The sequence below is a fragment of the Trichechus manatus genome, unplaced genomic scaffold (genome assembly GCF_000243295.1).
Source record: "Trichechus manatus latirostris isolate Lorelei unplaced genomic scaffold, TriManLat1.0 scaffold00011, whole genome shotgun sequence".
Lineage (NCBI taxonomy): Eukaryota > Metazoa > Chordata > Mammalia > Sirenia > Trichechidae > Trichechus > Trichechus manatus.
The window spans coordinates 25,368,319-25,383,864 of record NW_004443947.1 but is presented as its reverse complement, the minus strand read 5'-3'; the positions used below and the strand labels follow the sequence as shown (position 1 = coordinate 25,383,864).

The window sequence follows — 15,546 nt, the reverse complement described above, 5'->3', positions numbered from 1 at the left end:
GATCACAATAGAGGGTCCCAGACAGAGCTGGAAAAGGATGTAGAACAGAATTCTAACTCACAAAAAAAGACCAGATATACTGGCCCGACAGACTGGAGAAACCCCGAGAGTATGGCCCCCGGACACACTTTTAGCTCAGTGGTGAAGGAACTCCCAAAGTTCACCATTCAGCTGGAGAATGGAAAGCCTCATTAAATAAAATGGGACTAATGAGGCACAGCAGTTCAGGGACAAGACTAGAAGGCAGGAGGGGACAGGAGAGCTGGTGATAGGGAACCCAAGGTTGAGAAGGGACAGTGTTGACATGTCATGGTGTTGTTAACCATTGTCATAGGGTAATATGTGTACTAACTGTTTAATGAGAAACTATTTGTTCTGCAAAACTTCATCTAAAGTACAAAAAAAAAGAATTATCTATGTGAGATCAAATTGACAACAGCAAGTCAAAAGGTTTGATGGGAAGCCTAGGGGGCAGTGAGTTGAAGATAATAGTGATGAAATAATTTGGAAAAGGATAGTGAGAATAGCAGCACAACTGGAAGAATGTAATCGATGTCACTGAATTGTACATATAGAGACTTTTGAAATGGTGTCACTTTGGCTATGTATGTTTTCACCAAAAAAAAGGTCCTCCAATGTTGAGAAGGGAGAGTGTTGCCATGTCGTGGGGTTGTTAACCAATGTCAGAAAACAATATGTGTATGACTGTTTAATGAGAAACTATTTGCTCTGTAAACCTTTATCTAAAGTATAATTTTAAAAAATTTAAAAAAAAAAACCAAACTGAATGCTCCCAGGTATTCAGGAAAGAAAATACAGTTACCTGTTGGGTAGGAATGCCATGGTGTGCTGGTGGATTGTGTCTTTGTTTCCTGTGTTGCCTTAGGCTGGGTTTCTGCTGGCTGTGTTGGAAGAGGTGAAGTAACTACTGGAATGAAAAGAATGTAAGAAATGTATTCTATTTGTGAAGAAAAATTTCATCTCCAACAAAAACACAAAAATAAAATAAAAAATTGTCATCCATTCTGAACTGCCTTTACCCAGCCTTCCCCTAAGGCCTGCCTCTTGCCTACTACCCACTTCCAGCCCTTTCATCTCCCTTTTGGAAATTTATTCAAAGCTGGCCTTGAGGTTTTGCACTTCTGTGTAGCTATTTCATTATTATGAGGAAATCTGATCTAGATAACGATTTGGATAGTTGTCAGTATGCAAGATCAATTCACAATGTCTACTTTCCTAGGTTCTCCCCATATGTACAGAGCCTACAAGAGTGCATCATATGTAGGACAACCAATTAACTTGTAATTTTACTCATACAAGTGACATTTTACTTTCAAAGAACAGAGCCTCAGGAATTTGCATTAAACTGCACTTCTCCCTTCCCAGTAGTGCCAGTCTGGATTCCTTGCCTTATTCAGGTCCCAAATTATCCACACATCTTTACAGAGAGATGCACATATTGGCCATTACAGGATAAAAACCAGTTGCTGTCGAGTTGATTCCAACTCATGGCAACCCTATGTGTTCCACAGTAAAATTGTGCTCCACAGAATTTTCAATGGCTGATTTTTTGAAAGTAGATCACCAGGCCTTTTCTGAGGTGCATCTGGATGGACGCAAACCTCCAACCTTTCAGTTAGCAGTCGGGTACATTAACACCACCCAATGACTTCAACACAGGGCAAATACTGACAATATTGAATTCCTTGATACCTCCTCAAAGTGACAATATTGTCCAATGTCTTAGCCTTGGCAATGATTCATGACATTCAAGGCAAGTTTCCTGGCAATTGTATTCCATTCTTGCCTTTTGTAAGGGTGATTACCAGTGTCATCTCTGACTCATCTTCCATTTCTCAACAAAAGAAACTTCCACTAAGAACTCTCCAATACAGGACAATTTTCCCCTTCCCTTTCTTGAAATCACTCTTTGATTTTTCTATCAAATAACTCACTTTCCTTATTAGCAGAGTGTTGCAAATGGTTTGTGCTCAGCTACTTATCAAAAAGTTGGCAGGTGGAACCCACCCAGCGGCACCTCAAAAAAAAGGCCTGGCAATCTGCTTCCATAAAGATTATAGTCAAGAAAACCCTATGAAGCTCATTTCTATTCTGTAACACATTGGATTGCCATGAGCTGGAATCAACTTGATGGCAACGGGTTAATCTGCTGAGTTGACCTCTTGCCTCTTTATAAGATATTTCCATGATTTCCTTCTCTTATAGCACCACAGAATGTTACAGCAAGTTAGTGGCGGCACCTGGAAGGTAATTCCCAAATCTAGTCTTTCCTATTGCCACCAGCTCATCTTGGCACTCTTGTCCAACAGGTAACTATGCATTTTCTTTCCTGAATATTGGGAACATTGTTTTTTGACAACCACTGACATATAGTTAAGAGTATATATTCTGGAATAAGACAGATCTAATTTGAGTACCAACTCTGGCCGCTCAAATCAGCTATATGATTTGAACAAATTTCTTATGCTTCTGAATCTGTTAGTCTTTTCTCTGATTTCCCTTCCCACCACAGCCTTGATGATTTCAGATTTCAATATCACCCTTTCTCATGTTCTGAACTGCTTTGTTACTTTCCTCTAATGCTCAAAGCTACAACAGGATGTGGCCTTCTTTAGGAACTAAGACCAGGACAACATAAGAGTGTCACATGATCAGAGTCTTTACCCAGTTTAGGTCTATGTAAAAGACCTCTTGAGCTTAAGTGCTTTGCTCAAGTTCCTTTCTCCCTTGCTTTTACAACCTACAATTGTACAAGAAGGGTTTAGGCATGTTCCAGAGTCACTAAGCCCAGGGAGGAGATGGATAAAGAAATAAATGTCAGTCCCTGCATTGGACTACCTTCTCCTTGTACTGCAAATTTCAACTCCAAACTCAACCTCTCTATCACTATCAGGACAAGGATACCAGTTGTCATGGAGCTGATTCTGACTCCTGGTGACCCCATGTATGTTAGAGTAGAACTCTGCTCCATGGGGTTTTCAACTGCTGTGATCTTTCAGAAGTAGATTGCCAGGCCTTACTTCCAAGGGACTCAAACCACCAACCTTTTGGTTAGCAGCCAAGCTCTTAAGCGTTTGTGCCACCCAGAGACTTCTCAGAATAAGGATAAGGCTCAATTAATACCATCCCCGTGGGGTCATATGGATCTATAAACAAATGCTTTTCTTCTGAATCTATGTTTTAAATGAAGTGCAATGACTTCTGCATGTTCTCCAAACCAAGTCTACTAATCCACCTTGGCAACCATGAACTAAGTATTAAGAAGTTAAATCAATATTGAGAAAGTCAACAGACTCTCTACTGTGTTCAGCTGCCTGGAACAAAGCTGTTTTTCTTATAAACTTTTATGGCTTTAAAATCCCAGTTATGACCTAAGGCCCCCTCTTCCAAACTCAGCTCCTAGCCCAATCCTTCAAATCCCCCTGGTTAAATATACACATGGTTCAATAGGAGTCAAGGGAAATCAATGTTCCATCGGATTTTTCCGGCTAAAAGCTTGTGACATCTCTGTTACTCCTCAGAATCCAGAGCCATCTCAAGAGGTCAAAGAGCTTTTGGGGCTTTGAGAATCTCCACTAAAAGTTATCTTTTCAATCCCCAAAACTGAAGGCTTAAACCCAAACTTGTCCTCACAATGACAAGCTGTTTCTCCCCCTATAAGTCATGTTATTTTCTGTTTATCTTAAATCTAAACTCTTATCTATGGGGAATTTGAAGTAAGAACCATGTACCCTAAGGTGAAAAATGAACGTGTACGTTCTAAGTCCCTGAAGTCTTTAAAATCCGATGTTTACTTTTTCATCAGTATAAAGAGCATCTTTTGCAATTTCCATGCTACATAAATAAATTAAAGGATGCTAGAAGCAAAATCATGTAAGTCACTGACTGCCCCCAAAAGACAGGGTAGCTGTATAAAAAGCCTTTTTCAGTGAGGCTGTAGGTCAAGACAGATTCTTCCAAACACAAAGCTCAGTGCTCATGATAGCCGGCACAATTGAGTAGCTAAGGGCAAAAATCCAAATTAATGGAGATAGAATTCTGCCTCAACTTTCCATCTGTGTGACTTTCAACAAGGAACTTAGACCCTGTGTGTCAGTTCCCACAACTATAAAATATGATTGAATCATACCTACAATGCATAGGATTGTAATAGATTTAAATGACATAATAATATTTGTAAAGCTCTTAGCATGGTGCCCCACATGTAATAAATACACAGTAAATGTTAGTTTCACTGAAATCTCTTCCTTAGGTTGAAGGGTCCTACTTCACAGTGAACTAAATTATCTTTATTTAGAGCTTCTGAAGAACAGAACCTAATCAACCTGACTCTTGTTCTCTGGCATTCCCTATTTTTATCTCATAAACCTGTATCCAGCTGGGCCAGATCCACACCAAATTGTTTAGATGCTCTAAATCAGTGGTCTTGCCTTTTTTGACTAATAATTTATCCCTTTAAGAGTCTGATAAAAAGCTATGGGTTGCCACACCCTGAAAATGCTTTTACACACAAAAGCTTGCATACAATTTGGGGGTGAGGAAGGAGGGTCACAGATTCCATGAAGCCCATTCTTGGAACCCAGGTAATAACCCTTAACCCTAGATTGACCCTAAGTACTTCCACCTTGAAACAATGCCCTGAGGGTCTACATTTCCTCATTAGAAAGCCTCTGGGCTTGGAAACACATCTGTTTTACCTGGTTTGTGGTTCTGCTCAGGTGTTGATGTTGGAGGTGCAGAGGTAGAGACACTAGGTGATGTTGGAACACTGGTGTCCTGGGCTGCAGTTAGAAATCAACATGAAAGTGAGGATTAACCAAGCAGCAAGAAGTCATCTAAAGCTGGGACTGCACATCAGCATAGCCTATGACATATGACAGATCATCCCCAACAGAATTGGGCATTTCTCTTCTGAACTCAGAGTCCTTGTCATTAAATCATTGGTCAACTAGGATGTGTGATAGCGGAGGGCTTGAAGATATGCTCAAAAAGGAAACAGCTGCACTGAAAAATATGCATTTGGGGAGATTCAAGGTGAGAAATGATACCTTGTCTTTGCATAGAAGCACTTTTAGAAGACCAGACATGCATATCGGATTTATGTGTCTTCATAAACATCTCTGTGAGGTAGGGAAGGTATATAGAGTCTGGAGGATCAGCAGTTCTTTTTCCTTCTCTCTAGGTGAATGACTAAGACTTAAACAGTAGTTCTCAGGTCCAGAATGTTTACCAAATATAATGAAGAGCATTCAGCTCACTCAGTCCTGAGAGCACCCACCCTACAGACTTGCATCTTAAGTGAGGGTTAAGTGAAACCCTTTGGCCTATGCTGGACTGCATGTGCGGGCCAGCACAGGAAGGATTTATACATTTGGTAGGAAAGTGGATTAGATCTACTAAGGTTCCTTCCCACCTAAGAGATAATTTATAAAGGGCCAGATAGTAAATATCTTAGTCTTTGGGGGCCCTATGCTCCCTATAACAACTACTCAACACCATAGACAATACATAAACAAGGGAGGTGGCTGCTTTCCAATAAAACTTTATTTGTAAAACAGATGGCTGGCCTGATCTGGCCCTTGAGCTATAGTTTGTTAACACTGGTCTAACTTGTAGTCAGAGGCTTTTTAAGAACAGTCTTCTCCCTCCTCTGCTTAAAGTAGAATCTTGAGAAAATAGCAAGCACACAAAAAATCTGATCAAAGGACCATAATGGGAACAATAATAAAGAGAAGGAAACTGAATTGGCTGGCTCATGAACTTTCTTGTCTTCCTCAGTAGTAAATTTTTCCCCCAGGAAGGCACCTGAAAGTCTGAGAAGCTGCAAGAGTAGAAGAAGCTGATGAGGAAAAGCCCCAAACAGGGTTGGAGGGTAAGCTCAGCCTGTGAAAAATACAAGAAAACCTAAGCAAAAGTTTGGTTATTTGGGGAAGAGGCAGAGTCACGTTGGCTGTTATAGAGCCAACACAGAAATCTGCCGGCTTTATCATTTGACATCTACCTACTCTTGACTGGACCCAGTGCTGGTTTTGTAACTACCCACCTCTCACTGAATTTCCAAGCATAATACAAAAGTCTCCTGCTAATTTCTTTCAATGCCACTTTTTTCTAAAAGTTCAGCCAAGCCAGTAATAATATAATTTCACAATTCCAAGAAAATTGTAATCATAAGCCTATTATCCCTTTGCTCTCCACCTGCAGCCTCCTCACATTCGTCTCTTTCTTCTAGCACACTCTATCTCCCTCTTCTTTTGGCAGCTTCCCTAAACTGCCTCTAGGATGTAGTTTCCCCAGAGTCAGCTATTTCTCCATAGAACAAATCCCTTCCTGCTTGCCTTTGTAAGGGAAACAAGTCATGTGCAAAGGCTGGGAGATTGCAAAATCGAGCTCCAGAAAGATCTTTTCCTCTTCATTAAACAAACAAAAAGACAGCAACAACAACAAAGTATTAAATAGAGACACAGTTGTCAAGGTCACAGGTATTGGGTTTTATTATTTTCTATTATTAATATTATCAATTGGCCTTCATGGAAGGAAATTCATTACAAAACAGCACCAGAGACCACAAAATTCTCAAGAACTTACTCCTTTCATAAAATGATAAGGGAAATTAGGATGTCCACATCAAGATGGGAAAATATAATATTCCCAGATATTTGGATTTCATAATTTCTTAAAAGCAGCTGCTGAACAGTTGTTGTTGGGATGCAAATGTTTAGTATTGCAATATAAAGGCATTTTTTTTTTTAATGCAATTTTTATGATATGATGTGAGACATGTTTCCAAAAATCCAGTATCAGGAAAGGCGAAGAAGTACAACCATATATGAAACAAGACTGGTCCTGAGTTAACAATTGTTAAAGAGGGTGATGTATTTAACAGTACTACTTTATTCTCTACCTTTATGTTTGAAATCTCCCATAATAGTTTTTTTTTTAATTTTAAAAGGACATTTTAATATTCTTCTAAGACATAATCTCCACAGAAAGAGTGGTTCTTTGAATCAATTAAGCTTGATAAAAATATTCACTAGTGAAAACCAAAGACACAAGAGAAAGATTAGTCTAAAGGACTAATAGATCACAACTACCACAGCCTCCACAAGCACAGCTAGATTGTGGCCAGCTACCACCACCAACTGCCCTGACAGGGATCACAATAGAGGATCCCAGACAGAGCTGGAGCAAAATGTAGAACAAAATTCTAACTCAAAAAAACAAAAAAAGAGACCAGACTTATTGGTCTGACAGAGACTGGGGAAACCCCGGACGCCTTTATAGGTCAGTAACGAAGTCATTCCTGAGGTTCACCCTTCAGCGAAAGATTAGACAGGTCCATAAAACAAAACGAGACTAAAGAGGCACACCAGCCCGGGGGCAAGGATGAGAAGGCAGGAGGAGACAGGAAAGCTGGTAATAGGGAACCCAAGGTCAAGAAGTGGGGAGTGTTGACATGTCATGGGGTTGGCAACCCATGTCACAAAACAATATGTGTATTAGTTGTTTAATGAGAAACTTGTTTGTTCTGTAAACCTTCATCCAAAATAAAATTTAAAAAAATATATATTCACTAGATTTCCCTATGGAATAATGAATGTTTTTTCATGGACCAACTAACATTTTTGAAGCACTGCTTCAGGAGATAGTCTGCTGACCACAAAGATCTTCTGGCCTAAGGCCTTGAATCAAGGTTGGTCTGAGCACTTCATCTACACACATAAAAGCTTTTCTATTCCCCAAGAGCAACAGTTATTAAAAAAAAAAAAAAAAAAAAAAAAACAGGAATGTAGGATTTCCTTTCCATCTATTAAAGGAAAAGAGAAGATTACTGCCAAACAGAAAACCCTGCATCTTAGTTAACCCGCATGAAATGACCAAAGGAAGAAGCTCACCTGCTTTAATCTTCAATGATACAGTGAGTTTCTGATCGTTAAACCAACCCTTGTGCTCAACACGACAACAATACAGGCCACTGTCTGCCTCAACTGCATTCTCTATAGTCAAAGACACATTCCTTGCCAAAAGGGACCCTTTTAGCTTATAACGTCTGTGCTTCTGAAAGGTAACATGGGATCCAGATGTGTCAGTCTGGACAATTGTATTTTCGCAGTAAAAAGTAGGACATGCCCCTTGGCCCCAGCACACAGACGTGAGCGCTCCTGAGTATGTGCAGGGTAGTGTGACAGGCTGACCCACTACTCCATTCACTTGTGGATAAGAAACTACAGCATCTGCAAATAAAAAGAAGAGAAACAAAGAACGAGGGCTCAATATATTTTTTTTTACTTTATTATCTCTTTTCAGGTCTTCTTTGCATAGTGTATTTGGTTTCTAATCATATGACATTATGACTTAAATTTTAAAAATTAATAGTTACAAGCATGTATCTATGTTAGCACACTGTCAGCATTATTTTTAATGATTATGCTTGTAGATAAAACATAATTTATTGTACTGTAAGATACTGAGGTTGTTTCCATTTTTACCATTATAAGTAACTTCACAAAATCTTTCTGCATAAAACTTTTTCTGTATTTAGTATTGTTTCCTAGTATTATAAATTTCTAGGAAAGAAATTACCAGAATAAAGGGCAGGAATATTTTTCAGTCTTTTGATGAATATGGCCAAATTGCTTTCTGAAAAGTTTGAACCAAATGGCACTCCAGTAATACATGAGTATGTATTTCACCTGAGTTTGCCAGGTACCTGTTCCTTGTTGTTGATTTTTAAATAGGTAATACATGCTTATGGTTTTTAAAAAACGAGAACAGTACAAAAGGGCATGCAATGAAATGTCTCCTTCTTGCTCCAGGCTCCTCCCAAGAATCAATCTCTATATCAGTTGAAATACATTTTAAAAAATAATAAATTCTAACACATTTAAATATTTTTTAAGTTTTAATGTAATTTAAAAACTGCTATTGCAAATGGGATCATCTCCTCCCCCCAAGTCCCCACTTTCCAAAAAAACAAAAACAGAGCCAATATTTTGTTTAAAGCGTTGCTCGCATGAAGGCGGAAATCTGGTAAATTCTTTAGAAATCAATTTTTAGAATATGGGTTTATAATACCTCCAGGAGGGGCTGAAGCTTATCATGGGCTTTAGAATTGCTCAAAAAAAACCCAAGCAGGGGCCTCTTCCCACAAGTTGATGAGAGGCTGGCAACTGAGCAAGGCCCACGAACCCAGGCAAAACAAAGAGAAGAGGAGAATATTATTTTAAGGCCTAAATTGGGCCATTTGAAAAACAAACAAACAAAAAATTATCTCCTGGGGTAGTGGCATAAAAATGCAGTCAAGATGCCCTTAAAAGAAATCTGAGATTCCCTAATTAATAGTAATTTACTACTGGGCTGTGAGTTTGGGAAACGCTCTCGGAAAAAAGGCTCATTGTTAGATAAAATAAGAGTATATTTTTCACGGGAATTCTTATAGTATTTAATTTTGCTTAATGCCCTATTTTTCTGATTACAAATACATGCTAATTATAAAATTAAAGTATTATAAACATATATAATTTTTAAAAAAATGAACTTTCTCCCATAATCTCACCTTCCAGGGATTAGAACTTTTTAAATTAAAATATTGATTTTTAAAAGAAATAATTGTACATGATTTAAAAAAAATAAAAATAAAAAAGGACTAAAGAGTACAATGAAGAGCTAAAGTCTCCACTCCACCCCGATCACCATTTCCTCTCCCCACACTGTGATATCCTCTGTTACTATTTCTTATATACACTTGATAGAGAGTCTATGCACACACAATGTCTACTCATCCCTTTTTGTTTAAACACAAATGGCAGCATAGGGCACAATGTTCTGCATCTTAGCCATGGATTTTGTAATTCACAGCATTTAAGTAGCTTCTTTGGAGTAAGATTTTAGCTTGGCTGTTTGCTCACTCATTAACCCATTACTGTCCGACATATCCCAAGGACCAGCTTTCTCCACCACACTTACCCCCTACCCCCTTCACTCTGCATCCTCAGCCCTCCTCCTCACTTACCTGTCAGGAGCAGCATGAGACTTGAGATCACTACCTGAGGATGCATCACGGGATCAGCCTGAAGAAAAGTGAGAAGACAGACTGGTTGGTTGTGCCCTGACCAGACAGTATCGGAGCAAGTCTTAATTCACAGATTTGAACTTCTCCTTTCACCCTGACTTGGCAAATCATGTGAATCTGCTCTGCTGGGGATGTCAGAAGACCACCACACAGCTGTGGGACTCTGTTAGCTCCGGAAGCTGAGGGTTCTGCACCTGCCAGCAGACGAGAGAAGCAGCCCCTCACATCCCAGCTCTTTCCCCACACATACCCTCTAACCGGATTCCTGGTTTTGGCACAGCAGATAAAGGAACAAACAGGTAGCAACTAGAGCCAAAGATTAACAGTGTGGTTCAATGGCAGAACGCTAGAGAAAAGATCAGGCTTCTAATGTTAAAGGCGCACTGCCTCTTGGCCTTTAGGATGAGAGGACGCTGGCCCTTTGGTGGACATAGGGTTCTTCCTCCCCTGTGGCCACAAAGATTAGTCCTCAGCCTCAACCGGTCAAATTACTGAGTTTGCCATTAGCTAGAGGAATTGAGTGAGAATGTGAATCACCATGCCTAACTATTCATGCTACCGGAAATAATGACTCATATTACATACCTTACTGAGGGATGTCAAGAGAATGTATCAGGAAGCAGTAGAATTTGGAGATATGGGTATCTCTAGGAGTCACCAAACCCCGCCAAACTCTGATTTCCTCATTTGTAAAATAGGACTAAAAATACTTGCTGTGTCTCCTTCAAAGGGTTGTTATAATGAACAAAAGTGGAATGGGAGACCTTTGAGAACTACACCTAAATATGCATTATAATATTAGCTAAGATTAAAAAAATTTTTTTTCTTTATTGTGCTTTAGGTGATTTACAGAGCAAATTAGCGTCTCATTAAATAATTAATACACATATTGTTTTATGACTTTGGTTGCCAACCCCACAACCTGTCAACATTCTCCCCTTCTCAACCTTGGGTTCCCCATTTCCATTCATCCAGTTTTCCTGTCTTCTCCTGCCTCCTTATCCTTGCCCCTGGGCTGGTGTGCCCATTTAGTCTCGTATACTTGATTGAGCTATGTGTATTGTTTGTTTTATGGGCCTGTCTAATCTTTGGCCGAAGGGTGAACCTCAGGCGTGACTTCGGTACTGAGTTAAAAGGGTGTCTGGGGGCCATATTCTCAGGGTTTCTCCAGTCTCCGTCAGACCAGTAAGTCTGGTCTTTTTTTGTGAGTCAGAATTTTGTTCTACATTTTTCTCCAGCTCTGTCTGGGACCCTCTATTGTGATCCTTTTCAGACCAGTCACTAGGGCAGCCAGGCACCACCTAGTTGTGCTCGACTCAGGGGCTGTGGTAGTTGTGTTCCATTAGTCCTTTGGACTAATCTTTCTCTTGTATCTTTGGTTTTCTCCATTCTCCCCTGCTCCAGATGGGGTGGACCAGTAGATGTACATTAGATAGCCACTCACAAGCTTTTAAGACCCCAGATGCTACTCACCAAAGTAGAATGTAGAACATTTACCTTATAAACTATGTTATGCCAATTGAACTAGATGCCCCCCAAGACCATGGTCCCCAGCCCTCAGCCCAGTAACTGGATCCCTATGGGAGTTTGGATGTGTCCATGAAGCTTCTACGACTTTGCCTTGGTCAGGTTGTGCTGGCTTCCTCAGTACTGCGTACTGTCTTGCCCTTCACCAAAGTTAGCACTCATCTATTGTCTATTAGGTGTTCCTCCATCCTCACCCGTCCCCTCCCTCGTAACCATCAAAGATTGTTTCTTTCTGTGTGGAAACTTTTTCATGAGTTTTTATAACAGTGGTCTCATACAGTATTTGTCCTTTTGTGATTGACTTATTTTACTCAGCATAACCTTCCAGATTCATCCATGTTGTGAGATGTTTCGCAGATTCATCATTGTTCTTTATCGTTGTGTAGTATTCCATTGTGTGTATGTACCATAGTTTGTTTATCCATTCGTCTGTTGATGGGAACTTAAGTTGTTTCCATTTTTTTGTATTGGCCAAGATTTTTGAAGAATAGTCTGTGTAGCAGATTCTGTGCCAAGCACCCATATGCATTTAATCCTTGAGGAAGAAGCTGAGGCTTGGAGAGGGTAAGTGAGCCTAGATTCCAAATCGAGTCTTCTGACTTTTGCTCTTAATCATTAAACCATGCAAACATGAGTAAGCCTGACTAGTACTTCATTAACTTCCCCTCAGGTCTAAAGTTTCAGTAACTCCTTCCAGTGAGGCAGGTGATGGTGCTCTGTTTCTGACTTTCTTTCATGTTCTTTCACCCATGATGGACTTCATGGAGAAGCAGGTAGCCTTGGCATACTGTGGCAGTGAGTCTGGCACTGCCTAGGACTGGGAACCCCAGACTCAGCAGTCTCTGTACTGTGAAGAGGCTTGAAGCCTGATGCTACAAACTATGGCCCAAAGACTATATTTGGCCTGTAGAAATGCTTTTTTGACACTGTTTAAAAGTTTATTTCTTAATTATTGCCAAAATTTAAAAATCCAGAGAGTGCATATGAGAATGCAGATTTTCATCTTTCCAAGAAATAAAATTTAAAAGTCTGACAACACAGAGCCCAAACATCTTAGTTATCTAGTACTGCTATCACAGAAATACCACAAGAGGGTGGCTTTAAAGAACAGAAATTTATTTTCTCAAAGTTCTGGAGGCTAGAAGCACTGGCTCTAACGGAAGGCTTTCTTTCTGTCAGTTCTAGAAGATCTTTGTTTCTTTCAGCTTCTGTAGTCCCAGTATTCCTCAGTTCTTCGATGATCTTCACATGGCATCTATCTTTGTGCTTCACTCTGCGTCTAATCTCCTCTTTTTTATAACTCAGAAGTGATTAGGTTTAGGACACACCCTCCACTGATATGGTTTTATTAGCATAACAAAAAATGTTATTCCCAAATGGGATTACATCCACAGGTATAAGGGTTAGGATTCCAACATATATTTTGGAGGGACACAATTCAATCCACAGCACACCTTATCCCGTCAGACTGGTCATGAGTTCCTCAACCTACCTCACCACTATCTAATGAACTTCAGTGACTTACGTAGACCTTGACTGAAGGGAGTTCCCTGCCTTAGACCTTATTCCAGTTTCTTGAACACAAGATTTCTCCTGTCACTGGTTCTTCACACAGACTGTCCCATGGCCTATTTTCTGTAATTTTCCTCTTCCTTAAAATGAAGGGGTTGGACCATATGATCTTTAAAGGCCCTTCCAACTTTATGATGCCAAACTTTCCCCACATTCTTGAATTCAACTACGTAATATGAGTTCATTTATGGATATCTGCTATTGTGTTATTCTTTGCCTTTATACACTGGGAAGGGACACTATTGACCCTATCTTAGCTATCACCAAAAGTGGGGGAAGGGCAAATTCTGAAATGGTTCACTCAGAATTAGGTCTTACCTTATTTATTTGGGGGACAAAATATTTTATGACTAGTTGTGTTATACTCAGACTGGACAAAGGCCAGGTAGGTTAGTGATAAGGATTTTTTTTTTAATTTAATTCAATTCTGTAAACTTTATTACTAATATATGAGGCTAACTCAAGATACTAAGGATGAAAAAAATCCAAGATTGTGCAGTCTGGTAGAGACACAGGTAAGTAAGGAACTAATTAATAAAATTAGGCAGAGTGAGATACATGGTGAATATATAATCAGACCATGTCATTCCCCCACACTTACAACTTCCCATGGCTCTCTGGAGGGAAAACAAACAAACTGTTTACCCAGGTTTACAAAGATCCAGTGATCTAGCCCCTGCCTACCTTTTCTTTTCATACCATTCTCTCCCTTGCTCACATGGTTCCAACTACTCTGGTTTTCTTTCAAATTTATCTCTACCTTAGGCCTTTTCTCTAGTGGCACCCAGATCCCCATTCCTTGACCCTGCCATTTTCACTTTTCCCTTTTCATCCTGATGCCCACTTAAGTATCACCTCTTCATTACTCTGATCCCTCTAAGGTCGTTCTCTCTGTACCACCCTAGGTCAATTCTCTACACAGCATTTACCTTATTTCCCTCTAGATCTGTGCTGACCAATACAGTAGCCAGTAGTCACGTGTGACTACTTAAAATTTGGCTAGTGGGACTGAGGAACTAAATTGTTATTTAGTTTTAATTAATTTTAATCTAAGTAGCACATGTGGCTACCAGACCGGACGGCATAACTCTAGAACATGTACATCTTTAAGTAGAGCTCTTCCCTCCCTTTCTCTGATCTATCCCTGGATCATTATACCAGTCCAGTTGCCATGGAGTTGATTCCAACTCATGGTGACCCCATGTGTGTCAGACTGGAACTGTACTGCATAAGGTTTTCATAGAGGATTTTTTCAGAAGTAGATAACCAGACCTTTCTTCCAATGTGCCTCTAGTGGACTCAAACCACCAACTTTTCAGTTAGAAGCTGAGCACTTAAACGTTTGTACCATCTGGGGACTTCTTGATTGTTATAAGAGACCCAATAAATAGTGATTGAACAGATAAACGAGTAGAAGCACAAAGGTATGGGGAAAGATCATTCATTTTGATTGGGAGGGAGGGGTAGATGAAAGGAAATTCCTTTAAAAAAAAGTGACATGTGAGGTTTATACTTGGTGAAGAATGGGGAAAGCAGAAAGAGGTGGAGGGATTTTTAAGTTGAGAGAGTGATGAGCAAGAGTCAAGGCAGGGAGTACGAGAACAAGTGTCCAGGACATGCAGCATGGCTCTAAGATGTTAAATAACTGTACAATTCCATAGCATTGGATTTTCTGATATGAGCCTCTGAGAGCCTCCTCTGGGTCCTAAAGGCTCCCAAACGATGCAGCACAGTAGTTTTCTTTTCTTTCGAGCTATACAACGTTCATGAATCACTACTCTTCAGGGTTAAATTTATGACTCTTTGAAAGACACGCCACAGGTGAGGTGTGAGGGTCAATGGGGTGACAAAACTCAGGCTCCAAACCTGAAATTCCAGCTGCTTACTGGAAAGCTATATTTGCAAAAACACAACTAAAAAGCAATAAATTCCAAAACTGAATTCATTGTTATCTGATGTAGTCACCATTCCCTTGCTGTCTGGAGCCCACCCTGCTCTCCAGCTCCCAGCCTCCTGCAAAGAATTCAACTTCTTGCATTTTTCCTGTCTTCACCAAAGTGAGCTCTCCCGCAACCCCTCCGTGTCTAGTGGCTCACCGCGTCCACCCCATGGTACTTAGCCAGTCTACTCCTCATTCCTACTACCTTAAATCAGTCCTCCATAATCTGTAGCCTGTGTTGTTGTTGGGTGCTGTTGAGTCAGATTTTTGATTCATAGCAACCACATGTGACGGAGTAGAACTGCCCCAAGGGTTTTATTGGTTGTAACCTTTATGGAAGTAGATCACCAGGTCTTTCTCCCATGAAGCAGCTGAGTGGGTTCAAACCACCAACCTTTATGTTAGCACCCAAGTGCTT

At 40.1% G+C, this 15,546-nt stretch overlaps 1 protein-coding gene across 2 annotated transcripts in view; it reads right to left on the bottom strand.

Annotated features, from left to right (window-relative positions):
* The window catches only part of HAVCR1 (hepatitis A virus cellular receptor 1), a 30,595-nt gene extending 19,982 nt beyond the window's left edge, over window positions 1-10,613 (bottom strand). Inside the window, exons 1-5 of one of the 2 annotated variants that reach the window (XM_023726571.1) lie at window positions 10,341-10,613; window positions 10,031-10,088; window positions 7,914-8,252; window positions 4,719-4,802; window positions 824-925 (exon numbers count right to left, since the gene is read on the bottom strand). In XM_023726571.1, coding sequence (XP_023582339.1) covers window positions 824-925; window positions 4,719-4,802; window positions 7,914-8,252; window positions 10,031-10,076 — 571 coding nt within the window. In that variant the 5' untranslated portion in view covers window positions 10,077-10,088; window positions 10,341-10,613. Of the gene's footprint in view, window positions 1-823; window positions 929-4,718; window positions 4,803-7,913; window positions 8,253-10,030; window positions 10,089-10,340 lie in introns of both variants that reach the window. The other variant, XM_004371318.2, reaches the window with a different exon arrangement.
* Between the last annotated feature and the right edge of the window lie 4,933 nt (window positions 10,614-15,546).